This window comes from Ambystoma mexicanum, chromosome 6p (assembly GCF_040938575.1).
Source record: "Ambystoma mexicanum isolate Mex_15411 chromosome 6p, UKY_AmexF1_1, whole genome shotgun sequence".
NCBI lineage: Eukaryota > Metazoa > Chordata > Amphibia > Caudata > Ambystomatidae > Ambystoma > Ambystoma mexicanum.
The window spans coordinates 108,361,329-108,388,303 of NC_090935.1; the positions used below are offsets into that span (position 1 = coordinate 108,361,329).

At 46.5% G+C, this 26,975-nt stretch overlaps 1 protein-coding gene across 5 annotated transcripts in view; it reads right to left on the minus strand.

The window, feature by feature from the left end:
* LOC138511252 (protein unc-13 homolog B-like) overlaps nt 1-26,975 on the minus strand; it is a 2,171,549-nt gene that overhangs the window by 833,970 nt on the left and 1,310,604 nt on the right. For all 5 annotated transcript variants that reach the window (XM_069626798.1, XM_069626797.1, XM_069626799.1 and 2 more), the window contains one exon: nt 10,079-10,220. In XM_069626798.1, coding sequence (XP_069482899.1) covers nt 10,079-10,220 — 142 coding nt within the window. The remainder of the gene's footprint in view (nt 1-10,078; nt 10,221-26,975) is intronic.

Sequence of the window (26,975 nt, forward strand, 5' to 3'; positions counted from 1 at the left end):
GCATTTTAATGCAGGGAATAGCAGCAAGTTGAGACTAATTACACTACAGCATTTAGGGGGTTCTAGTCATTGAGGTTAGATTCAAGAATGGGGACATGGTTCTGGCAACATGCATCCCACAAATAATAATGTGTTTCTTATGTAGCACTTCACAACCATAGGTTTTAGAGCGCTGAAATAACTGAAGACATTATTATCCCACAGAGGGGTACTTAATTTTAATCAAGATTGAAGAAAGGCTGAGTTGATCCTGGTGGGATTCAAACCTGCCACAGCAGGCTGCACACAGATATCAAAGGAGAGCGCTTAACTCAATGTGCTATCTAACCGGCAACAATCGCTTGCTTGATATGCAAATCTACAGTCCATCAAACCAACCTCATCCTAATCTAGCTCTAGCTTGCTGAGCAGGACAACAAAAACCCTAACACATACTGCATAGATAAAACACACAAAAGCGGAATGCAGGTGGCGGTATCTGTTTCTCTCACTAGGTTGACACCCTATCCAAGATATCTTAAAAGCCCACTCCCGAACAGGACATGCACAATGGGATTGCAACTGCTACATAGTCTAAATCACGTGTAAGGTATGACTTTACTCTACAGGTAGGCACACAACATTCATTGATGGTTTCGTGGAGAATTCAAACACTATCTAAAACAGAGAATTATGACAACACACCAACATCAACCCTAAATATGAAAAGGTGCAGCCGTTATTAGAATCAAGTTTAAAACAAAACAATGCACTGTAGTTACAGCTCACATACGGCTTTCCATACGCTGGCTGATTCAAATCTAAAATATGAGACATATATATATATAAATACCATTTGGTCTTACCTTGGGCATAGACAGCCAGATTTCATTTTTATGATGGATTTGTTGCAAATGATTGCCAAGTTCTAGGCTTTTTGGGAATTCTGTAACTTTGAAAATGCTATGACTTAATGTGCACACTATTTTCAAGTAATCTGGTTCAGCCTGGTTCACCCTGGTTCACCCTCACAACACCCCTGTTTTATTTAGGACTCTATTACAATTACTTTATAAAAACGTTGGCAAATAGCAATCAAAGGACGTCCTATTCCACATTTCAATGTGAGATGTAAAAAGCTTCGAGAGAGCTCAAATTGCAAGAATAAAGTCCCAACACAATGATACTTCCTATGGTTTTAACTTTAATTATAAATGATGAAACCATACATCTTGCACCTATATCTTTTTTCAGTGGTATACTTTTTAAACAGAGTTCCCAAAGTACATGTAAATGATACCTGGGATTTCATTAGCTCTCTGGAAAAAATGTCTACATAATATGGGGTTCATTGGTACTCGCCCTTTGCCTTTCAAAAGCCTGGGACAGGGTCAGGCAGCTCTGACAAGTACTTTTGCTCTTCAGTCAATACACCTGCTCACAAAATACCTCTCAGGTAGCGTGGTCTTGCTTTGGGAAAAAAATGACCCTGATTTGTTTTTCCAAAACTCTACCTTCTTCCTATATGTGTGAGCTTAAATACTCAAACCACTCTACCCATAACGCAAAGGCGAGCACATCAGATAGCTATTTATCCATTTATTCGGTTTGTCTTCAGAGCCATGGGAAAAGGACCTCTTTCTTCAACTCCCCATTTTCTCACATAAGAAAGCTGCCCACAGGAGTGTCCGAAATTCTGGTTTAAATTCCCCATAAGCGACCACCCTAGCATCTGACAACACTGAATTACAGACTTTAGGCTGAATATTGCCACAATTGTATAAATGCAGTTTCTGTATATATCTATCGGGACTGGCAATATTGGCTACGGGTTTTGCTAGGTGATCAGCTATATCTTCGTCTTCACTCGATTTATAACCCTCCCCGGTCTCTTCCTCCTCACCTGAATAGTCCAGTTTCTTCCGACGGGTAAGTCCTGTGTACGGCTTCTTCTTTTTTTGAAGATATGGTCTACCTCGGAAAGAAGCCACCGTGACTCTCAGACAAAGAAACCCCACGGTGACTCCCCTCCGCGACAGCCAGAGGGGAAAAAGCCACTGGAACGGCAAAAAACCCCTGGATCCAATACAGACGTGAAGATTGTGGGAGACGTCAGCACAGTCGTAGGTTGAATGATCCTTCGCCGAAAATCCAGAATAATAGGTAAGGTCGGCGATTCTGCTATTCGAGGGAATAGGAGATGGCAGTTAACAGGAGGGTACCCCTCGGGGTGGAGGACAAGAGTGAACGGAGAAATCCGAGAGCAGTATCACTTAGAGAGAACAATACTCAGCAGAGATTCAAACACGGGAACAGAAACACAAGAGAAGGCAAACAACATACAGAGATAGGGGGGCGGCCCGTAGGGAACGGGAGGTGGAGAAATAAACAGGAAGATAGTAAGTAGACTATCCGAAGGGAAAACTAGCGCAAGCAACAGGGCAAGGAAATAACACAGTTGCAACGCGCCGAACCGCCGGAAGCCGAGTGATATATATACAAACGGCGGCGGCCATCTTGAAAACAACTAGACCGAGTCTGATAGACGAGGAGGAACGTAATGGAACATTTAATGGCGTCCTCGCGTCCACCTTCGCCACAAACGCCAGTCGCTGGCGGCCGTGACAGTATGCCCCCTCCGAAGGCTTCTCCCACCCGGCCTTTCTGGATGTAGTCGGTGGAACTTGTGTAACAGTTGAGGGGAGTGAATATGGAACTGTGGTTCCCAGGTGTCTTCTGAGGAAGGATATCCTTTCCAATGAACGAGATACTCAAGACGTCCCCGATGATAACGGGAGTCCCGTATCCGAGAAACTTCATATTCCTCGGAAGCTGGAACTGGCAAAGTACACAGCTTGGGGGATGCTTGTTTCCGGGTATCTGGCACAAAGGGGCGTAAGAGAGATGAGTGAAACACGGGATGAATCCGCCTGAGTCCCTTTGGCAACTTGAGGCGGAAGGCCACAGGATTAACCTTTGAAGTTATCTCAAAGGGTCCGATGTAGCGGGGTGACAGCTTAGAAGGCCGAACCCATCGAGGAAGGAACTTGGTGGACAGCATGACCTTGGAACCTTTGTCCCAGGCAAGAACTTGACTTCGGTGTTTGTCCGTTTGCTCTTTGTAACGATTGCTAGCCTTAGAGAGGCTCTGACTGGCTGTGTTATGGGCCTCCTTGATCTGCGCAAGGGTGTTCTCCAAAGTAGGAACGTTAGTTTCCTCCCAGAAACACGGAACTATGGACTGCGGGTTGTATCCGTAGGTACAAAAGAATGGGCTAGTTCCTGTAGCCGTGTGGACAGCGTTATTGTATGCAAACTCTGCTGTGGGAAGCAGGTCCACCCAGTTGTCTTGCTGTGTATTTATGAAACACCTTAAGTATTGCTCTAAGGTACCGTTTAACCTCTCGGTTTGTCCATTTGTCTGGGGATGAAACCCCGACGAAAGAGCTCTCTCCACGCCCAAGGAATTGCACAATGCTGCCCAGAATCTGGAGGTATACTGGCTGCCCCTGTCTGATACTATCTTTTGAGGAAGCCCATGTAACCTAAAAATGTCCTTTAGGAATACGTCAGCCATGACCGAGGCGGATGGGATCTTAGTCAATGGAGAAAAATGTGCAAGTTTCGAGAAAGCGTCTACGGTTACCATAATGCAGGTACAGCCTCGGGATACCGGCAACTCCACAATAAAATCCGTAGAAATGCATTTCCAGGGGCCAAGCGGAACCGGCTCCTGTTGTAACAGCCCCATAGGTTTCGAGGTGGAATATTTGCTTTGTAAGCATACCATACAGGATTTAACATAGACTTGCGTGTCAGCCTTCATGTTCGGCCAGATGAAAACCCTTTGGAGAAGTTCCAGAGTACCTCGTACTCCTCGGTGACCAGCAGTCTTGGAATCGTGGCACCACTGAGTGACTCGTCTTCTGAGACCACTGGAAGGAATAAACAGTCTTCCGTGGATAAAGTGCAACCCGTCCTTAGTGGTGACCGGTTGATTTCCCATAGTGAGAGCAGGTTCTTGGAGGCAGGCTCCTCGTACTTCATCCAAGAAGTTAGACACTGTAGATATGATCCGGGTACGAGGAAACATAAGCTCCTTTCTGTAAGGGAAGATAACATCGTCTCTGCGGGAGAGAGCATCGGCAACTAGATTTTGAGAGCCAGGGATGAATGTGATGACAAAGTCAAACTGGGCGAAAAAATGAGCCCATCTGGCCTGGCGGGTGTTATAACACTCTTGCTGCTTGAGTATTTGCAGATTTTTATGGTCTGTTCGTATCTGGAACGGGTGTAGGCTCCCTTGGAGCAAATGCCTCCATTCCACACAAGCCAATTTCATAGCAAGTAATTCCTTCTCTATGACTGAGTAGTTTCGTTGGCTAGGATTTAGAGTTTTTGAGTAATATGCCACCGGATGCTCTAGGTCCTCGACTCTCTGAAGAAGAACAGCACCTACGGCTGCTGCAGAAGCGTCAGTTTCCAGGATAAAGGGTAGTAGCTGATCTGGTTGTTTCAAGATAGGAGCTGCACAGAACTTGTGCTTTAAGCTGAGGAAGCTTTCTTCAGCCTCACTAGACCAGATGAAGGGGCCTGTGGATTTCTTGAGAAGGGATGTAATAGGAAGAGTGAGTAAGGAAAAACTTGGAATGAACTTCCTATAGAAATTTGCCAGCCCTAGGAAACGTTGAATGTCCTTAACCGAAGAAGGCGATGGCCATGACAAGATGGCATCCACCTTCCTTGGGTCCATAGTAACCCCCTTGTCGGATAGGATAAAACCCAAGTAAGACAATGAGGATTGAGCAAATGCACATTTCTCAGGTTTTACCAGAAGACTGTGATGTTGTAGTCTGCGCAGAACTTCCTTGACATGTCGGGTATGTTCCTCCTGGCTCCGTGAGAAGACCAAAATGTCATCCAGGTAAACCATTGTGTTAAGGTTAAGAAGGTCGGAAACCAATCGGTCCATGAATCTCTGGAAAATAGATGGTGCATTGACTAGGCCAAACGGCATGACTTGGTATTCAAACAACCCATAGGGGGTGCGAAACGCCGTCTTCCACTCATATCCTGTTCTTATGCGGAGTAGATGATACGCATTCCGTAGATCAAGTTTAGTAAACACAACAGAGCCTTGGACAGCCTCTAGGATCTCTGATATAATGGGCATAGGGTATCGATCTTTTATGGTCACTCTGTTTAACCCCCGATAGTCGATACAGGGCCGCAGCTCCTTGGTATCCCGTTTGGGTATGAAAAACAGAGAGGCCCCAGCGGGGGATCTGGAAGGTCTTATGAGTCCGTTAGCTAAATTATCATCAAGGTAGCATCGGAGTACAGCCTTCTCCGATACTGAGAGGGAATACATCTTCCCAAAGGGGACCAATGCCTTTGGTACTAGGTCGATACCACAATCCTCTGGACGATGTGGAGGGAGTCTAATGGGGGTCTGCTCCTGAACGACTTCGTTGTATTCTGAAAGACATTTTGGTATGCAATGGATAGTACTGCCTTCGACAGCAGACATGGTCTTTACAGTTGTGTATGTTGGTTCTGGAAGGCATTCTCTTAGGCAAAAGGCGGAATGGAAACTTAGTAGGTTCTTAGACCAGTCCACCGTTGGGTTGTGTTTCCTGAGCCAGCCTATTCCTAAGATGACAGGGAAATGGGCCACTCGTATAATATCGAACCTTATGTTTTCAGAATGCTGGTATATGGACACCTGAATCTCCTCAGTGGTGTGGGTAATGAGTCCTGAACATAGGGGTGTACCATCCACTCCTTCAACCTTTTGGTCCTCCTTTTTCTCGATTCTTAGCAGACCCATCTTATCAGCCCAAAAAGTGTCAAGGAAGTTTCCAGCCGCACCACAATCCAGTAGAGCCTGCGTCTCTACCTCTCTGTTCCGGAAGCGGAGTTTGATGGCTATCACCATGAGACGTACATCTTCGCTCATCTGAGAAGAGGCCACAGAAAGTGTAGTATAGGAACAAGGTGTAGCCCCTCGATAGTCCGTTCCACTGACTATCGAGGGCGGTCGTTTCCCGATCTCCTTGGGGGCACATCGGGACAGTCTCTCAGCAAATGGTTGGCTCCTCCACAATATAAACAAAGGTTCCCTTCACGTCTCCTCTTCTTTTCTTCGGCAGTCAACGGAGATCTGGTGCTTCCGATCTGCATGGGTTCCTCTCTCGCGTGACGCGATACAGGTGAGGAGGAGGCGGGGGGTATATCCAAGAAAGATTGTGGACCTCGAACCTTCTTCCTTTCGTTTCTTCGTTCCATCAGGCGGAAATCGATTCTTAGAACTGCAGTTTGAAGATCTAGAAAGGTGTCTGGGCGCGGGATCCGGGCAAGCTCATCCTTGAGCTCTTCTCGCAAGCCCCGGCGGAATATGGTATACTGGGCCTGCTCTTGCCAACCTGCCTCTGCAGCAAGTTTCTTGAAAGTGGAGATATAAGATAGTAAGTCGGTACTCCCTTGACGTATGTCCAGCAGGTCTTCGCTAGCCACATGTGAGCATTCGGTTCGCAAAAAGGTGTGTCGCAGCAGTTCCTTAAAGGCCGCGTAATCCTGCAACACTGGGTCGGATAGGGATACCAATGGAGTAGCCCATGCCAAGGCGTTTCCCGTCATGTGCGTGATCATGAACCCCACCTTGGAATGATCTGTGGAAAAGGCATTTCTGCGGAAGGTGAAGTGAATGTTACAGGCCTCCAGGAATTCCTTAACCTTTCTTTCCGATCCGTCGAATTTACCTGACACCAGGGGTAGTGGGGGTAAATCAGTTGTCTGTTGTTCTCTTGCAGCTACTCTTTGTTGGAGCGCCACGTTGTCAGCCTTTAGTGTTTGGACCTCTACGTTGAGGGTTTGGACAGCTGTCACCAGCTCTTGCAGTTGTTGTGGCGTAGCCATGTTTTCTGTTAGGCGTTGCAAACTATCAGGACTGGCAATATTGGCTACGGGTTTTGCTAGGTGATCAGCTATATCTTCGTCTTCACTCGATTTATAACCCTCCCCGGTCTCTTCCTCCTCACCTGAATAGTCCAGTTTCTTCCGACGGGTAAGTCCTGTGTACGGCTTCTTCTTTTTTTGAAGATATGGTCTACCTCGGAAAGAAGCCACCGTGACTCTCAGACAAAGAAACCCCACGGTGACTCCCCTCCGCGACAGCCAGAGGGGAAAAAGCTACTGGAACGGCAAAAAAACCCTGGATCCAATACAGACGTGAAGATTGTGGGAGACGTCAGCACAGTCGTAGGTTGAATGATCCTTCGCCGAAAATCCAGAATAATAGGTAAGGTCGGCGATTCTGCTATTCGAGGGAATAGGAGATGGCAGTTAACAGGAGGGTACCCCTCGGGGTGGAGGACAAGAGTGAACGGAGAAATCCAAGAGCAGTATCACTTAGAGAGAACAATACTCCGCAGAGATTCAAACACGGGAACAGAAACACAAGAGAAGGCAAACAGGATACAGAGATAGGGGGGCGGCCCGTAGGGAACGGGAGGTGGAGAAATAAACAGGAAGATAGTAAGTAGACTATCCGAAGGGAAAACTAGCGCAAGCAACAGGGCAAGGAAATAACACAGTTGCAACGCGCCGAACCGCCGGAAGCCGAGTGATATATATACAAACGGCGGCGGCCATCTTGAAAACAACTAGACCGAGTCTGATAGACGAGGAGGAACGTAATGGAACATTTAATGGCGTCCTCGCGTCCACCTTCGCCACAAACGCCAGTCGCTGGCGGCCGTGACAATATCACAGAGTATAAAATAACATGTTCATGAGTCTCTGTGTAAATTGTGAACCAATTAAGCTTGTGTCTCTAGAATATACAGTTGCAACCTTGCGAGTTTCATATTTTAGTTCCAAAATGACACTTCTTGACAATAATATATCTATGGATGTGGGATAAGGCTGCCATGAGGCACATGGGCTTGTTTTTGACATAGGATGTTGGGAGGCATTAGTCTTTAATATAGCATTTTAGATGGTGCTACAGTTTAAGCAGATTAAAATTCGCATTAAACCATATTGTCATCACAACAAGCTAAGCTTCAGTTTCAATTAATCTTAAACCATTCCCTATGTTCTTCCTCCCATGTGAATCAAGAGTAGAGCTTCTTTAGAATTACCATTTGCATTTATTTAATGTTTTTAAAAACGCTGTGGTTTATTATACTCGGTGACCTGAAGTGAAATGAAAATAATAGATTCAGTTTGGTCAGATATTCCAACCATAGCTATGCATTCTAAAACTGGCCCAACAATTGAAACATAACCTATGAACATTCTGTATGCTTGTAAATTCAATTTCTGTATTTGTATGCATGGGAACAAAGCTATTGATGAGGGTGGGAGGTTCTTTTTCCTTAGACAATTTTGGTTCAATTCACATTGACCTGTATGTCATGTAGATGTCTTTACAGCAAATGAGATTGAACAGATCTGTTTACTTTAAGCTAACCTTATTTGTCCGAGTTCTAAACATGGGGTCTTCACTTCTGAGAAATAACCAACATTCACAGAACACTACTTTTCCCAAAACACACATTGGATTTTGCTACACATATCATACAACCTGTACTTGAAGTTCTATAAACCTTCAAAACAAATACATAGTCTCTTCTTCTTAGAGACTAGTGACTGTAGAATGTTTTTAATGTGTTGTCTAACATTAATTTCTGTGCGAGTCTAATGAATCATTCTGATCTCAATACAAGGGAAAGTGTTACATCCAATCAATAATGTATTACACAGACAATGATAAACTACAGCCTCTCTCACACATGATCCAATAAAATCCAAAATCCGTGCCCAGTAACCCACGAACACATTTATACACTCATGACTCACAGCGTCAAGAGAACATACAAGGCTATAGCAAGACTCTGTATTCATGCCATACATTCGAATTACAAGGTGTGCTGAGGTACTAAGACATTGGGCGTCATTAGGGGTCCGCCGGTAACCCTGCCAGTGCTACCGACGAGTTGCCGCCGGGCCCGTAATATTTCACCGGCACCTGATTTCCCCGTGCCACCGGGAGATTACAACTCTGGCGGCCCGGGAAGTCAGGCGCTGGTAAAATATAAGTCCCCATTCCCATACATTCCAGTAGGACTCTATGGGAGCGGGGATATTGAAGCACCGGCGCTAATGGTGCCGGTGATTCCGTGGCCGCTGCGCCTAGCAGGGTCAGACCTGCCGGGCACAGCAGCTCCGGCCGGCAGACTCAGTGTTTGCCGATCCGGAATCAAGGGTGCCAGTGAGCTTACCGGTACCCTTGTTTCGGGACCAGCAAACTCCTAATGAGGCCCATTATCTAAAAAAGCCAGAATGTCCTACCACTTTACTGTACCGCAGTTACTTAAATTGTAATGTCTTGATTCATTATATACAATCATCACTACCATCACATCCTACAATTGGCCAACAGCTCCAAGAAAGGGAAGCTTTGCGTATTTACATAGAAAATGAAAGAGCAGAATGTTTCCTGTTGATGCACTCGATTAAAAAAAATAAACATTTTTAAATGGTGCTCATCCTTGCTATCATTGAAAATCAGTAAAAAGGAATGATATTTTGATGTTTTCTTGAACCAATTGAACCAACTGAATTCCAATTTTCTTTATCAATGGCAAAACTGCAATCAGGCAATTCATTATCAATAAGCCAGCCATGCATCACTATATTGATAGAACGGGTCATGCAGTCCAAATCCATAAACTGACAATAGACAATGCAGATCCCATTGGGATCAGGCACTTCATACATTATTTCTATTCATCGTTAATCTGCATAGTTTCCATATCTTTGCTCTGACATGAAATGTTCTGTGTGATGATGTATGCCAATCCCAGACCAAGGTCTTACAATGATGGATTGACTGCCTTGGCGATCTGAGGCCATGGCAATGACAATTATATACTAGATTAATGCTGCATAAGTTACATAAGAATGCAGACAGTCAACATAAGATTTATTATAGACACTCAAAGAAATGTCTATAGTGAACTGCACAACAGGTATCACAATATCCATGTTTCCTACAGATGATGTAACAAACATGTTTAGAACCATTACTTACAAATGGAATTTCTCCTCCCAAACAGGGTTTAAATTTCCGTAGATGGTCTTTGTTCTCTTCTTTGTTTTACCAACTTGCACCGTTACATATGGGTCGCTGGATCCGGTTTTATCCTTGGCCTGCAGGCCCTGAGCACATACCACTGTAAAAAAAAAAACATTTGACAAAAACATGACATTCAAGTAGAGGAAACATGGGAAAACTGCTCTTTGTACACCATAATGTAATTAATGTTTTATTTAAAACATGTATCCATTTAATAGAATTGGGTACATGCAATTAGTGAGATTACATAAATTCCTGCACTTAAATTGGAAGATTTCTACAGTTTGTGAAATGCAACACACCTTGTATTACTGTACATGGAGAGAGGAAAAGCACTATAAAATAGCCAGGAAATTACGTAATGATCACTTGCTACTACAAAATGTCTTGTTACGTAATAAAAGCCTATCGGTGGTATTCCTGTATACTGCACAGCAGTGGAGATGGATTATGAGCATCATTTACATAGGAAAGAAGGAGTAGACACATGATTCAGAGTAGCCCCTTTTCAAACTGAGGCGGCCATTCCAAAGTTCTTATGAAGATCATTGAATGAGTGGGGAAGGTCATGACAATAGTTTTAGTTTTGACTCATTGATGAAAATCATGCCAAAACAATCTGTTTGAGATCATTGTTTTAGAAAAGGGTAATCATCAGCGTGATGTATGTGACTCAAGACCAGCTAAAGCTATAACAGGTTCTGGCGACACCATTGTAACGCTCCTGACAAAACAGCCCAACAAATTGTCAGTGCAACTTAGTGTCAATGTATGAGCACCATGTCTCCGGGAAGCCTCACAGCCCTTTCATGAAAGCAGGATAAACCCTTACTGAAAAGTCACCTCTGTTGGAGACTGGACTGGCAAAATGCTGCCCCATACCTGGTATCCACCGGAAATCCACAGTCCTAGTATTACATTATCAACAATTGATGGGAGATTCACACAACACTGCAACAGCCCAGGTCACAGTTTGGAGTACCTTCCTATCACAGGAGGAGTCCCTTACAATGGTTTTGCTTCTTGAATGACCTGCAGCTTTCGAGATAGTCGTCCACAACACCATCCAATACAGGTACTGCATTTATTTTTTTATATAGCGCTATGAGCCCTCAGGCATCTGGGCGCTGCTGGTTGCCAAAGGTAAACTGGGCCATAGGTTGGAATGGCTTTAGCCCCTCAACCGTAAAGAGAGGAGCAGATACAACAGGGATCATTAATATCTGAAATCACAGCAAGACCCTATGTCATTCCCTCCCACATTCCCTACAACATCTACATATAGCCTTCCATCTCCTTACTTGGAGAACCTCTTCTTCCTTCCACGACACTGATGCTGCTGAAATATGTCTTAAAGTCTTCTCTGCTATGAATAATGGTCTATGAATGACGTAAAGATGTATAGGCAGGAGTAGCATCATTCTTAACACTACCAGGACCAAAGTCCAACTACTAGGCGTCCGACACATTAGGTTTCCTGGATAATACCTCTCTGCGCTTATTGTGACCACTCTGATCGATCCAATCACCCAGTCTAGCTGTGACAGAAAGGAGGTCAAAAGCTAAAGTGTATTTTTGGTCAGCAACATTAACTTGATCTCAAAGGTTGACAATTTTAACAATGTGCATAAAGGTGGGAACACTCGCATGGAGTACACCTTATGATCATTTGTAGGTATGAGTATACACAATTATCCTATTGTATATTAATCTCTCCCGCCTACCCTTACTCTACAACCAACTCCAACCCGACCCTCAAAAAGACAACACTCAACAATACTCTCAAATGTGCCCTCATTAATGCTTGCTCCGTCCCTGTACATGTACTCGAGATCAATGACCTCATCACCTCCCATGACCTCGAGCTTCTGGCAATCTCAGAAACATGGCTCCATGAAGCATCTGGCCCGCCATATCTCTTGCCCTCCCTCAAGGATACACCATCCTGAGACAAGACCGGAAAACCTCCAAAGGAGGAGGCGTAGCTCTCACCTCCAAGGAGACTCTTGCCATCAGACTCTGCAACCCGGCCTGGGAAAACACTGCTGACCTCCTCTCAGCCCAATTATCATCAACTCCCAACTGCACCATAAATATTATGATCACATACAGACCTCCCGGCAAAGCCCTGGACTACCAAAAGCACATGCTCCAAATCATAGGGAATAACCTAAAGAACTCCACCAAAACCATCCTACTTGGAGATCTGAGCCTAGGCTTGCATGACCCAAAGGACAAAGCTGCCCCTGTACTTGCCAAGGAGCTCACAGACCTAGGATTCACCCATTAAGTTGAGGAACCCACCCACTGTAAAGGTTGCTCCATTGACTGGATTGCAGACCACAACTGCTCCTCCTCCATCACCAATATCTCAGCCCTCCCCTGGACAGATCAAAATTGTGTCTATTTCACTATCCCTAACAGTGCCATTAACAAAGTTCTTTCTCACGCCCCATCCACCAAAGCTAGAAGCTCAAAGAAACTCACTGCAACCATCCTCCTTCCCTTTCTTGTCATCCCTAAACTCAAAACACCTTTTTTTTTTTTTTTTAACAACCCCACTACTCTGGGCAACACTTATGCCCTAGCATTGAATCCATAGCTCCACTGGAAGAAAAAAAAAGAAGAAAGCCCTGCACACTAACTCCTGGTTTATGGAAGAACTATCAGCCCTATGCATATCCAAACGCGAGGCCCTAGCCAAATGGCAATCAACGCATAACCAATCCACACAAGCAGACTTCAAAAACATCTCCTCTACATACAAAAAAACTATATTCATTGCCAAATCTGAATCATTTAACTTTAGAATCTCCACAGCCAGCTCTAAATCTAGGGACATTTTCTCAATCTTCAAAGAACTCATCACCCCCTCCCCCAGTCCCAACGAAATCGGCAAAGATGAAGCCTGGTGTTCAAGCATCCAGTCAGCCCTCATAAACAAAGTCAAGCTCCTCCAAGAAAAAAACCAAGCACTGCCTAAACAGATCAGCACGCAACAGCAATCCCACCCACTCCTCGAACAGAAACCCTTCTCTTCTCATTCAGAGACAACAGAAAAGGAAGTTGCCGACCTCCTCCAACACATCAAACCATCCACATGTAAAGGTGACATCTGCCCACCCACTACCATTAAAGAATGTTATGGCGCGTTTACCCTTATCACTGCATTTATCAACACATCATTCTCCTAAGGAATTGTCCCATTAAGCCTAAAAGAAGCATGGGTCCACCCTCCCATTAAGAAACCTTCTCTAGACCCCACACGCCCCAACAACTACCGCCCCATCACCACTGTCCCTTTCCTCCTCAAAATCCTAGAGAAAGCCACCGACAACAAAATCCAACATTACCTTGAAGCCAACACCATCCTAGGCAAGAGGCAATCAGGCTTCCGCAAAGGGCAGGGCACAGAAACCGCCCTTTTAGACTTAAAAAATCAAATCACCAAAATAAATGACATGGGAAAACCTGCCCTCCTGCTTCTCCTACATCTTTCCTCTGCGTTTGATCAGGTTGACCATGACATTCTGACCTCACATTTCTTCAATGCAGCCCACTTCTCCAATAAAGCCACCTCATGGATTAATAAAACTTGCTCATCAAAAATGGAAGCAACAAGGTCAGAGAGTGGCCGATATGAGCAGGCCTAAAACTGAAAGTAACAGATCCAGATCATGTTCAGAACCTCAGTGCTTACAGATTGCACAGATACAGAATTGTGGAATGCTGTCTGTTCTGTGTCTAAACCAAATGCCAAGTAGTTCTGTGGAAGGGGGGGGTGGTGGGAGAAAGGGCTACATGGTTATGACTAAGCAGATTTCCAGACATTCCCTGGAGCAAGTTTGCGATAATAAGCAAATAATACCTAAACAGGGGTCGGCCACCTTTGCCTCTTCAGATGTATTGGACTACAACTCTCATCAGTCCCAGCCAGCATAGTGAATAGTGAGTGCAAAGGTGTGGAAGTGAATAGTGAGTGCAAAGGTGTGGAAGTGAATAGTGAGTGCAAAGGTGTGGAAGTAGACGTGTGATATAAAAGGTGTCATGATTGTTGGCATTCATTTTTATTTAACAGAAAAATAGGGAAGAACCCAATCTGTCCCATTAACTACGAGTGGTTTCCCTGCCTCAAACCAAACTAAGGATGATGTCAGAACATCCGTCAAAATCAAGTAGTCCACTGTCCTGTGTCCCAAACCCATTTCCCTCTCTAACACTTCAAAAGAAAACTATAGAATATGGTGGTTCCCGCCTTATGGATGGTTTTAGGCAGTTTTTGAGTGATGGGGGAATCTCATCCTTCACCGGGCCCTCACTAGGCTTTTATGTATAGCTCCACACAGATGGGGGGGTCTCCCTTCCGCAGGCCTTACCAGGCGACTCTTTACAGTTCAACAAAGGTGGGGATACTGCATTCCTTCAATAACCTCAATGATGTCTGGATTTTTACCGCAGGATATTTCTCTCTTCTCCTGGTCTTCTCTTGACTTTTAGTAAAGGATATTTCTCTTTTCCCCCAGTTTTCTGACTTTTGCTAAAGGATCTCCCTCTCTCCCCATTGGCCTTCACCTCTCATTATGTGGGTCCCAGACCTCCTCCTCAGGTTTATGTCTCATACTCGTGTCTGGTTCACTATCCTACCAGGCATTGTCTTGTATGTACAATTCTCCAGTTCGCTCAACGTACGGGACCCATACCCTTATCTTTCTTCTTGTTTCTCCCAACCGTAGACTCTAGGGGTTTGCAGCACCTTCCTGTGCTCCCTCCACGTACCTTCTGAGACCTCAAGGATTCCGGTCCTCGGCAACGCCAGCAAGCTTCTCTGGCTTCACCCTGGCTCCAATGACCTGCTCTCGGCGGCTGCACCATGCTGGTTTCTCCCCACACGTTGTGTCTCACCTGGACCACTTGGTTGGCTTCCTCCATGCCACCGGATGTCCCGTTTCCCAGCGTTCAGGTGAATTTAGGCTTGCCTTTGCCTTTTTGGACGCAGACTTCCTTCTCCAGGCGTCCAAGTCTGCTGTGCATCCTCTCTGTGCGGCTTCGCTTTCCAGCTCGATGCTCCTCTAGGGCAAGACTGACAATTTTTATGGTAAATTGTCTCTTAAACATTGGATAGCTAGTATGTTTATCTTGGTCCGCATAGGGCTCTTCATTGCCATGCTCCTCTTCGTGTCAGTACTTGTGGAGCCATCTTCTCCCATACTTTCCTCACTCTTCCTCATCAAAGTATTGTCTATCTGATGGTTCTATGTCATTTTCCCATTTTCTGGAAGTCGCATATCAAACACACCGATTTTTTTTTGGTCGACTTTGTGCGACCCCAAGAAGACAGGAGAGGAACATCACTGCTATCTTTTTTTAATGCAATTGAGGGTTCACCCCCCAAATCCCCCTTTGCTACCTTCTGCCCCCACTTATCCGCATACACATACAATTTGTCACACTAAAGCACACAAAAACAGACTCACACCCTACACACACACTTACACCTGACTCCCGCAGCTCGTCCTCTCCGTCTTGCCGTGTTCGCCAGCCCCAGTGCGCACTTGTGTACAGCGCAGAGGCTGACAGTTTGATTTAGAAAGACCACGCTGTGTGGTCACAGAGAGGTCTTTCTCAATAGTTTTTTTTTCCATTTAGAAAAAAGAAAAATGTCATTTGCCCCAATACCCTATCTGATAGACAGGGCCATTATGCATGATTTAACTGCTTGGACCCTATCCGGGTTGTGTTGTAAATAATGTAGGGCAGAATGGTGGTTGACATACCGCATTCCCTCTTAATGGACTTCTCTTCTCCCGCAAAGGTGGTCCCCTCCCATGGGATCCTCACACTGAGTTGCAGACCCCCAGGGAGACTATCCGGCTTGAGACCTCTCCTCTCTGCCCCATTGGAAGGCTCTCCCTCTGAGGGAGAAGTGACGACATCAAGGGATTGGTGACATGAGGTATCATTTGAATCATAGTCCAAAACATCTGAATAACCACAGGTTGCAAGCCCTTGCACTGGAAAGAATGGGAAGAACAGTTTACTGCGGACATTGTGTATAGATTATGTTGGAGAGATTGTAAATTGCCAATAAGACAACAAATAGCATCTTGGCACTTCAGTTTAACTGAAAACATCATTTCTATTGTAAGAGCTCAATCTCTCTTGAAACAATTGCACACTTTTTTTATTTTGCCAATTTATTGGCAGTTTGAGAAGTGTACTTTTAATGCCTGTTCAAAGAATTGAATGTCTGCATAAAATGATTTTTGTTGTGTCGACTAAAGCAAATCAAAGGCAGTCAATCTGTAATTGAGCCAAGCATGAGAATTATAAACACATCTCAAACTAAGTTCACAAGAAGGGGAAAGGAGTTAAAAACGGAATACTGAAAATGTGTTAAATCGCACCCTAATCAGTCTGCAGACGGTTTTATATGTTACTTTTCTGGGATGTTTAAAGAGTACCACTCATGATACCAAGCATTTACAATTATCTGTGTTCTAATATGTATGGTTTTTTATTTTATTAGTTTCTTTTTAAAAGAGATTGTTAATGATATTGATTAGTAATTGTATGCATTGTTATGCGTTGTGCATTCATGGGATCATGTCCCGAAATAAAGAATGTTGGCAACAATGAAGTGCCTTCCAGAAGGCCAGATGGTGGGCCAGATACCCCATGGAGCAAGCCAAAGTGTTTCATAAGTTGGCTGCCTCGACAGGAAACTATCCATCACCCCTTCGCTATTTGTTAAATCACTGGGTCTGCAATATGTGACAAAGGATCATTAGACAACCAACTTGAAGTGAGCCGATGCCCACGGATGTATGCAATTTCTTCAAAAATATTTCACCTAATACAGATTTCATCGAATCCATTTCACCGAAATTCTAAATCTACTTGTTTACTTTTTCTACTTTTTAATGTGGGGAGACCCCCCCAAAGCCTCCTATCAGCCCTACCCTGACATATACCCTTACCCCACACCCCACCTATTCATTACACATATACCATTTCCTCTATCATTTTCAGTGAAGTCTCATTAGGTGAAATGGTATTCAAAGAAAGCTAGGCTAGCGGATGCCCACAACTTGGAACTGTGATACGTACACAAGGTATATGGGCAATCCTTCAGTTTCCCTCCACACACCTCCTGCCCTCTTACCTCAAGAAAAGCTGAATAAAGGTCAAGCCAACCTTATTCTTAACACAGGAAAGACTGAAGCAAGACGCTCTTTTATGTTCCATGTCCGCACAACCTTAATGTCCGACAGAACACTATAAGCCACACATAGTGGTCTGCTTGCAGGCACTGATGAAATGATGCCTAGCGTGTAAACACTTCAGATCTGTACATTCAGAGCGACATTAGGAATCCCTTCCTGTCGCCAATACACCCCACTCCACATCATCAGGGTGATCCACACACTACTCCTCCAAGAGCTGGGAAAACAAAAAAAAAACTAGGAATCAGTAAGAACAGAGTAATTGATAAATACCTCTTCAGGAGCCGGAACAAGGGTCTCTGACTGCAGACCCTTGTCCCAGGCTCTTGCCAGCTGGGTTTGAATACTCACCCCTCATGGATAGTCACACGGCCACTAGTAGTTCCATCGCTCAAGCTGGGCTGCACCCAGATCCAACATCACTTCCATCTGAGTGGGTTTTCAACCCCTCAAACGTTGTGGTGAAGGTAAGAAATAACACTAATCCCATTCACAAGACAATAACCAATACCAATTGGGCCAATCACAAGGACCATCGACTACTGCTATGGGGAGATACCTAGCCAATTCCAGAGCCTGAGCAAATAGAGATCAGAAAATGGCCCAATCAAAAGGCTTACAGGATAACCAGGATGATTAAGCACACTCGCACCGTCCTGGATTTGGAGTTGAAAGTGCGAAGAGCGATGGAGCCACAAAGAGGAGGGAGACCTTCAAGCATGTTGAGGACTTTATCCAAAACATTGGCACAGACCAAAAAAATAAAGAAAAAGTGGAGAACGCCTATTGGTATGTTTCTCAGACCCCACGAAAGAGCCAGGACGCACAAGGAGAGCCAAGAGCCTGGCGAACTCTGAGGGATTTGGCACAGGGAGATGACCCTAGGCAGGACGGTTAAAACAACTCAGCCTTAAAATGACCAAAAGCAAGGGAGAAGAAATACTTGCTGGTAGTTGTGTGTCATGGAAATACCCTATGCATGGAGGAGAAACGATAACCTACAACAGAGGAAGAGGGAATACTTGCTAGTGGGAGAAGTCTAGAAGCAAGCTGGCTGCAACATTCCTGGGACTGAGAAGCTGTTGGGTTGCATGTTCAGATCGCAGTCCCTCCTACATGATTTAGATTGCGAGATATATACTGAAACATTAAGAGTAAAGTACAGGACTGTGTAGGGGGGTGCTTCATGGAATGGAATAATTGGCGGGAGCGGGAAATCACATGGGGGGGGACAACTAACCAGTAGGTTTGAAATAAAGGTACATCAGATACATTATATATACATAATAGTTATGTAGTGTTGCATTTAATAGTAGGCCTGAAACCTCACAGGCCATGTTTGGAAACACATAAAGAGGTCTCATCCTTCTCTTGACCATCACATTCCGATTCCCATGCACAGAAAAGAACATGCACATGCACCCACATCAGTTAGGCCTTTGAGCAAATTAGGCAGGAATGTGTGCAGCTGTATAGGCAAAGGGCTATGGCCCAGCACAAGGTCATTCATATAGTGAGGCACAGATATTGGGTTGCCATAACATGAACCAAGATTTAAGACACTCGCACCCCTCAGAATGATGGGCATTCTATTTGGACTACTGGATATAAAAAAAAAAGGCTCCTAAATCCGTCATGAACTGGATTGTTTAGTGGGACTCTAGGTTTACTCTTGGGGAGGAGAACCGATAATGGAGAAAGTGGAGAATATGATCTATGATTTGTTCCAGGGAGAGCTTAGAGTGATGCCAATACGTTGGGTAGGGCCTGATTGGGGCACCGGCATGTCTGGGATGAGAAAAGAACAAGTTACTTTCTTACCTGGTAACGTTCTTTCGATGGGATGGTCCGACGACGTATTCCATATCTATGACAGGTAATCACCATAACTGTGCTGCTTCGGAAAATGTTCGGCGTCTGCGTCCTGCATCGATGACGTCGAGACGCTGTCCTTGAGGGCCTCCGTCGAGCCGACGTCACTGGATGTTATAAGTAGGATGCACGACGCCCGTAGCCTCAGTTGTAGTTTTTTACCAGAACGTGTGGCACCAATCTTCTGCCAGTATGACCACAGAAAGCCGTGCAGAAACGTAAGCTGCAATCGCATAAGATTCTGTAGCAGGGCAGGTTGGGAGGGTGCGCTATGGAATACGTCGTTGGACCATCCCATAGAAAGAACATTACCAGGTAAGAAAGTAACTTGTTCTTCGAGGGTATTGAATCCTCCGACCTATTCCATATCTATGACAGACTCCCAAATCAGTACCAATGTATGGAGGTGGGAAAAGAATTTAGAAATTTAGAATGCCCAATCAAATTGCAGAATAGAGGACCGCCTTGCCAAAGGCCAGATCCTGCCCATGGATAGAATCTAGGGAGTAGTGTCTTACAAAAGTATGGACCAAAGCCTGTGTGGCTGCTTCACAGATGTTATGAATGGGAACACCCCTCTGCACGGCAGTAGGGGCAGACACACCCCTAGTAGAATGGGCCCGTAAGCCTACTAGAGGGTCCTTACCCGCCAAGCAGTAACATTCAGAAATTGCCAAGATAATCCATCTAGACAAAGTCTGCTTAGTAACAGCTTGTCCCAAATGCCTTCCAGCGTAACCTATAAAGAGCTGATCGTCCACTCTGACCCGGGACATGCGTGAAATGTAGAAACGTAAAGCTCAAATTGACAAGGGGGGTCTCTTGTAACCAGGACTAATGTCTGGCAGAGGGACTCCCGGGACCCCCTTGTTAATTTGCATTTTAAGTAACTTTGGATCTCACCCTAAGTTACTAGGGGAATCCAGACGTGGACCCCTTGTACACTATTCTTAGAGAGGCACAGATCCACCCTACTGATGAGGTCCAACCAGACCAAAACACGCGTCTGGGGTTTCTGTTGGTACTCTTGTTCAGAGGAGAATTGCCTAGCATTTCGGTGCTGGACTGCCCCAGGGCAGGACAAAAACTGATATTTTTGGGATATTTCTTCTCTGTGAAAGATAGTGAGCTAAAGACTCTGGGTAAGTCTCTTGTAACCAGGACTCTGGCAGAGGGACTCCCAGGACCCCCTTGTTAATTTGAAACTTAAAGCTCTCCTAGGATCCAACCTATGGAGCCTCTCCTCGTCCTTACCAGGATGCGGAGGAGGATAGAATGCCGGAAGAATGACCTTCTGGCTTAAATGAAATTCCAATACAACTTTCGGAAGAAAGGAAGGACGGACTCGAAGGACAACCCTGTCCTTATGAAACACTGTGAAGGGTGGCTTAACAGAAAGTGCCTGCAACTCACTCACACTGCGGAAGTAACCTCAAATAAAAATACAGTTTTAAGGGTCAACAGTCTCAAAGGACAGGAATGTAAAGGCTCAAATGGAGCACCCATTAGGAATTTAAGAACCAGGTTCAAATCCCAACCGGGCACCTTCGAAGGTGACGGTGGAAACACATTAGTGAGCACTTTCAGAAACTGAGAAATTAAAGGAATTTTAAAGTAAGAACACTCGTCAGATGAGCGCTTAAAGATGACAGCGCTGCCAGGTAACCTTTAATGGTACCCGCTTGCAGGCCCTTGTGGGCTAAGGAAAGCAAAAAAGACAGAACCACAGGAATGTCACATGAAAAAGGATCGATATTCTTAACCCTACACCAGTCGCAGAACTTTCTCCAACGGCAACGGTACAGGGACTTTGTTGCAGGCCGTCTGGCCGAAAGCAACACCTCCATCACGTCTTCAGGGAGGTCCCAATCCTCATACCTCAACCTTTCAGAAGCCAAGCCTGAAGGTTGAGGGATTTGACCTCTGGATGGAGAAACTGACCCCCCGTCCGTGAGAGCAGATCGTCTCGGTAGGGAAGACGGCATGGAGGGCAGATGGACAAGTCGAAAGGTCCGGGTACCATGTTCTCTGGGCCCATGACAGAGCAATGAGGAGGTAGTGCATGGCCACTGTGTTGTCCGTCAGAGTCAGGACATTCTTCCCTCGCACAGTCGGCAGAAAAGCCTTCAGGGCAAGCCTGACGGCCCTCAGCTCCAACAGATTGATATGGAGTCTGGACTCCGATGGAGACCAACGACTGCTGACTGACAACTCATTGGCAAGAGCTCCCCATCCCGTGAGGGATGCATCCATCACGATCGTCACCTCGGGCCAGGGAAGCCAAAATGGAGCCCCCTTCATCAGATTGCCTTAGACGGCCCACCACAGAAGGTCCTGGGCGACCGAGGGCGGCACCTGAACGGGTTCCGACATCCTGCCCGGAGGACTGTGACCACTGCATCTTGAGAGCCGAATGCAAAGATCTCATCCACAGTCGAGCCTCTGGCACCAAATGAATCCAGGATGCCAGGAGGCCGAGGAACCTCAAGAACTCGAACGCTGGGAGACTCTGGGCATGTTGAAACTTGTGCACCATCTGCAGTATGTGATGAGCCCTTACCTGGGGAGGGAAACACTGCCCCAGGGATGTGTTGAGCACTGCTCCGATGTACTGGAGCTGCTGTGTTGGCGTCAAATGAGACCTCTTTAAGTTGAGGGAGAAGCCCAGCCTGTGAAGGGAGTGGCAGGTGAATGCCAGATGATCCAGGACTTGCTCCGGAGAGCGCACCCTGATCAACCAATCGTCCAGGTAGGGGTAGACGCGAATCCCCCTTTCCTGCGATACGCTGCCACCACCACCATGAGCTTGGTGGAGGCCAGTCCGGGCGGCAGGACCCGAAACTGAAAGTGCGAGTCGCCAACCGCGAACCTCAGGTACTTCTTGTGCTTGGGATGAATCAGCACATGAAAGTAAGCGTCCTTGAGGTCGAGAGACACCAACCAGTCCTGAAGTTGAAGGGCATGGAGGACTTGATGGTAACCATCTTGAACTTGTCCTTCCTGAGGAGCTTGTTCAAACCATGCAAGTCCATGATGCATCTCAATCCCCCGTCTTTCTTCGCAATCAAAAAATAAGGGGAATACCATCCCTTGTTCCTCTCCGCTACAGGCACCAGTTCTATGGCGCCTTTCTCCAGCAGAGATTTGATTTCCTGTGCAAGGAGCGGATCCAGACTCTTCAAAGAGATTCCCTGGTGGATTGTCGTGAGGCCTCTGCCGGCAAGGAAGACAGTAGCCGTGGGCTATGATCTCCAGAACCCACGCATCTGAAGTAATGGCACGCCATTCTACAAGATGCTGTGCAAGCCTTCCCCCAACTGGCGGACCATGGGCCTCATGAGTGAACTGAAGCAGCTGCGGCAATGCCTGAGGGCAAAGAGGCAACTGCTCGAGCGGCCTTGGCACCTCGAGTACCCTGTTTTCCACCTCTGGTACTCCTACATTGGCCTCTTTGACTTGCAGCTCCCCTCGATTTTCCAAAGGTCGAGTAATATCGAAAGGAACCTCCCCTCCATTGCTGTCCCCTAGAATGAAAAGGCAGAGGTTGGCAAACTGCAGCCCTCAACGACTTCGTTGCAGCCTTCGAGGTCTGCAACCTCTCAAGGCTCTCGTCAGCCTTGCTGCCAAAAAGATGGTCACCATCAAAGGGCATGTTGAGAAGTCGGGCTTGTACATCCGGAGTAAACCCAGACTTCCACAACCACGCAAATCTGTACATTACGGTGCTCGCCGCCATGGACCGGCTGACACAGTCTGCCACGTCCAGACCCGACTGAACGGATTCACATATGGCATCCTTGCCACCCTTTACAAGAGCAAGAAAGCCATCCCATTCCTCCCCTTCGTATGAGTGAAACGTGCTAAGGCACACACGGAGTTGACTGCTTTCAAAGCTATACTCCCTGAAGAAAACACTTTCTTCGCCCAACCGTCAAAACGCTTGTCGTCCCTATCAGGAGGGATGGTAGGGTACGACACCTGTTTAGCCTGGGCCGTGACCGCCTGCACCACCAAACTCTCCGGAGTAGGGTGCACAGACAAGTAGCCGGGGTCGCCACTGGCTGGGCAGTATTTTTCCGGCAATGACTTTCCTACTGCCGGGAGACTCTCTGGAGCAGTCCAAGCCGCCGCCACCCTTCTTTGCGAGGCCATATGGAATGGCAGAACCGGGTCAATTGGTGGACCAAGGTCCCGGATATCTGTCAGGTCATCCTGCAAAAAATCCACTGGGGCGCAGACCACCCCAAGTACTCTGACACCCTTGACAAAAGCCGCCGGAACGAAGACTCTGCGTGCGTACCAGGCTCAGGCCTACCAAACTCCACCTCCAGGAGGTATCCAGACCACTGGCATCATGCAACAAATGATGCAGGTCTTCAAACTGGCTATGACCAGACAATATTTCGTCAGGTACCTCATCAGGAACCAAACCTTCCTCAAACCCTTCTTCCACCTCAGAAATATAATCCAGAGGCTGGAATGGGGCACAGAAAAAGGGACAAAAACATTTTTGGACTTGGCCAAAGCCTTTTTCGGCGGTTCTACCGTGCCACAGGGCACCTCCGACAAAGCCTCCTCGAAAGGCATCGATGGAATTGGCGTTGAGCATGGCGCTGATGGCTTCGACACAGTCCTCGAGGGCGGTGCCCCGAGCGTGTCCTTCGACAGCCTTGGCGCCGATGGCGTCGAGGGTCTCCTCGGAGCCGGAGCCTCGAGTGAACCTCTCGACGGACATGGCGCCGATGGCATCGACGTCTTTGAAGAAGACCTCACAGTCTCCAACGGTCTCAAGGGTGTCGAGGACCTGGAGCGGGCATGGCTAGAGCAATCCACCTTGTCCGATCGAGACCTCGAAGGTTTTCGATGATCACGCCGACCACCCGAGCCTGAAGGCGTGCGAGTGATGGCTCTAGCACGGTCACGGCCGGCTTCTCTCGAAGGCGCAGACGTACCGGTGCCCTGTGATTCAAAAATCACCAACATTTTCTTGCGAAATGCCTCCCATTCCGCAGGAGGAGAGTGCTTGTTGGGGCAAGCAACCCGCCGATGGGCGGAGTCCCCGGATGAGGACGGGGAAGACTGCCAGTGACAGCGCTTCCACGAGTGGCTCGAAGAGGCAGAGGAATGGCGGGCCCACTCCAGGACCGAGACCCCCTGGACTTCCGCAGACGACGCGGAGAGTCGCCCCTCGAATCATCGGTGGAAATTCCACTGGACCTCGGCTTACGGGGTTTGGAAACGCTACCTACTGAAAGCTTCTTCTTCCGCTCCTGCAAAGCCTTCGACGTGAGCGACTGGCAATCGTCACAATCGTTCGTAGCGTGGTCCTCCCGGAGGCACCAGAGGCAGGCGTCGTGCAGGTCCGTCAGCGACATCTTGGAACCGCAGTCCCGACACTTCTTGAAACCCCTCTGCGGGACAGAAGAAGAGGAAGACATGATACAATCTTCACAAACCAAGTTCGAAGAACCGATAGAGAAACAACTCAGAAGAACCGAAGTGCGCCGAGATCTCCGAAGCGAACATGTTCACGGAAAAAACGGAACAGAGGCTACGGGCATTGTGCGTCCTACTTATAACATCCGGTGACATCGGCTTGACAGAGGCCCTCGAGGACAGCGTATCGACGTCATCTACGCAGGACGCAGACGCAGAAAATCTTCCAAAGCAGCACAGCTATGGTGATTACCTGTCATAGATATGGAATACGTCGGGGGACCTAATCCCCTCGAAAGGCTGCTTTGTTCGCAAGGACCAGGTTCAACTTGAAGTTGTCTGCTGGGTTCATGTTGATAACCAGGCGCATATCATGTGGTAAGCATTGAAGGTAGGGTGGTGCCAGTTGAATTTAACCAATTTGTTTGCAATATCCCAAGAGGAACGAGGACGTTACCAACGTATGGTGAAGATGCAAGATAAGACAGCGGAACCAATTGAAGAACGGGCTATATGTAATCATTAGCATGTATATAGGCGGTAGCCAATGAGGGTGGGGGATTAACCCTTTATATCGGGAGAGCCATGAGTGATGATTTTTGTGTTTATAATCTGAATCTTGTACAAAGCTCTTGTCGTGGGAACGATAAAGTTGTTGAGGTAGAGGGCCTTTTTGGCTTGGTATCTCATCACCCAACATTGTGCGCCCCGAGGCCCACGGGCATGTTGGTGCGTTACAAAAATTAAAATAAATAAATAAATAAAGGGGGTGTTGGAACAAAGTAGAATTTATTGTGAATTTATTGTTGGTGCTTATTTGTGGCGGTTTGTGGTGGCTGAGCTATAGCCGATTATGTTGTGATGAAGGAAGTATGTGAGAGAAGCGTGTATGTGGGTGAAAGGGGTGTAAGTGTGGGCCATAGGGAGGTGGTTGGGGTGGCACAGGGGTGTTGATAATATCGTAGACCACCGACGGGGAGGGGCGACTACAACGGAGCTGATAACCCCATTGGATTACATGTGTAAAGCTCTTTCTTTGCACCAAGACAAAATTCTCAAGTATCACAAGGAATGTTTTACGGAAACAAGGGGGGAGGAGGGTGGCATGTTTAAGCCCTGGCCAGAGCAGGCAACAAATAATAGAGAGATACTTGGTCATATGTATACGTTCTTGACGGGTAAATATAAGGGAAAAAAACAAAAAATAGAAAGGATGTATTAGAACTATGGAAAATTGAGGAATATCTGGTTGATGGGTCAACAGATGTTCTCAAGGTGATATGTGAAGCTGTTACTCTATGTAGTACAATTACTACTATGGCTACTGTCCTGAGCACCCCTGTGGCCTCCAGTGAAACAGACCAGTGCCCTACGTTAGGGTGTTACGCGTGCTGGATTAGGATACATGAATCCGATGCATGTCTCTGTCAGCCACGGCTCCCCCACCACCCATGTTGGATTATTATCAGAATCTCCCTAACTCCACTGTGTCAGTGGCTATGAGGGGTAAGGTAACGGAGGGAGATGACACAAAAAGGGTTGGTAGATGCATTAAGGAAGCTGGAGGATGAGTTGACCCAGTTAAAAATAGAAAGGAGTGATGGCCAACAGACGTCTAAGAGTGGATGAAGGGCGGGAGATATTTTGTTTCGGATAGACAGCACAGCGTTCAAGAACATGCATACAGAGAAAGAACAGGAGGCGGCGAGTGGGGAGTATGGCTTATGGCGCGGCAAGGTCAGAGGGAGAATATGACTATACACTGATGAGAAGAGGAGTGGGATACAGTAAATGAGTTGGAAGGGGAATAACAGCCATTTGTGATTTCGCCACGAGTAGAAAGTTTGTGGGGACTTAGGTTACAGAATAGGTTTGGGCCGATTGCAGAGGCTAAGAGATCGGTGACGGGAAAGAAGAAAGTTGGGAAGACGGTAAGAGCGCAGTTTCTGTTACCTAAGGGACCGGGGAGAGTGCAGTACATACCATGGGCACATATGGACAAAAATAATCTTACAAAGGCAGTCCCCATCCCTTACAGTTCGAGCAGGCAAGTGGATATATGCTTTTGAAAAGTACACAGCTGGCACCACCTTCGCCGTAGGGGATTTGAAAAGTGTGTTTGTGTCAATACTGTGTGATCAGGCTGATGACATTTGGGCTAAAGCAGGATACCTGGGTGTGAAGTTGGCTGACAATGGCCATGGTGGAGTCCATTTCAATGACCTCAGGCCCCAAGTATGGGCGGCACTACGTTGTGCATATCCAGATAAGCCTGACGACCTTTCGATTATGCAAAGGACAAAGCGTGATGATAGCTTCCT